We start from the raw sequence: 1035 nt of genomic DNA on the forward strand, positions 1-1035 counted from the left end.
GCGGGGCGCCGCCCGGCCGCGGGTCGGGCCCTGTGTCGGCACCCCGGCGGGCGCTCGGCCCGGACATGGCTGCTTGTGTGGCCCGGCGGGCCCTGGCCGTAGGCAGCCGCTGGTGGTCCCGGTCGCTGACCGCTGCCCGAGGATCAAGGCCGCTCTGTGCCGCGGGGACAGCACCGGCCTTCCCACCTGCGGCGGCTGCGACGACGCAGAGGCATCTCTCGTCCCGGTGAGGGACGGAGCGAGGGGGCGCGGGGACCGGGCCCAGAGCCCGGGTACCGTGTTCGAGGCCAGTAAGGAGGGTAGGAGGCCGGGTCGACCGAGGGTGACCGGAGTTGGAGCTGGGAGAGGGTCCCGAGCAGGGAGCCGACGTGCTGTGCCCGGGACATGTGCCAGGAGAGCAGGGCAGGGAGCGCGGCCCAGAGCTTGGCTGTGCAGGGCAGCCGTGAAGAGGAACCAAGGCCGCGTCCGAACTCGGATCTCTAGCCCGGCTCTTAGTGGGCAGCCTTTTTAGTGCAGCCCGAGAGCTTTTGACCTCAGCCTCCAGCCCCTGGCGGGTCATGGCCTCCCTCAAAAAGATGTTAAGAGGTAGGAAAGAAGTCAACTTGAGTGGGCCCTTGTGGGTCCCAGGTTTCCCTATCTGATTTGAAGCAAGAGGTTGGAGGAACATCATGAGCAGTGCCTCCGGGCATGGGACAAGTGGATCCAACTGGGGCCTGCGGATCAAGTTTGCACCTCCAAAATAGGATAGCAGTGCTTTCAAAGCTCTCTAGAAAGAACAGCACTTCTTCCAGAGGTAACTGACAGGACTGACCTTGTAGTGGCTGAGATGAGACAGTTACTGATGTTTGGAAGAGATGATAGCTATCTGCAACTTAAGGCCTTACAAAAACTGATGTAGAGCTGGGGAGAGAGCTCAGTGTTCTAAGCACCTGCCTGCCAAGTGTAAGGACCGAGGTTCGATCCCCAGTACCACACGCTGTGGTGGCCCTGCACCAACTTGACCACCAAAACTGGGCATGGTGGCGCATTCCTGTA

General features: G+C 62.1%; 1 protein-coding gene across 1 annotated transcript in view; it reads left to right on the top strand.

Moving 5' to 3' along the window:
- The first annotated feature begins 6 nt into the window (after nucleotides 1-6).
- The window catches only part of Poldip2 (DNA polymerase delta interacting protein 2), a 9776-nt gene continuing 8747 nt past the window's right edge, over nucleotides 7-1035 (top strand). Inside the window, exon 1 of the mRNA XM_004635424.3 lies at nucleotides 7-226. Coding sequence (XP_004635481.1) covers nucleotides 66-226 — 161 coding nt within the window. The 5' untranslated portion in view covers nucleotides 7-65. The remainder of the gene's footprint in view (nucleotides 227-1035) is intronic.

This window comes from Octodon degus, unplaced genomic scaffold (assembly GCF_000260255.1).
Source record: "Octodon degus isolate 3935 unplaced genomic scaffold, OctDeg1.0 scaffold00072, whole genome shotgun sequence".
In the NCBI taxonomy this organism is placed as follows: domain Eukaryota; kingdom Metazoa; phylum Chordata; class Mammalia; order Rodentia; family Octodontidae; genus Octodon; species Octodon degus.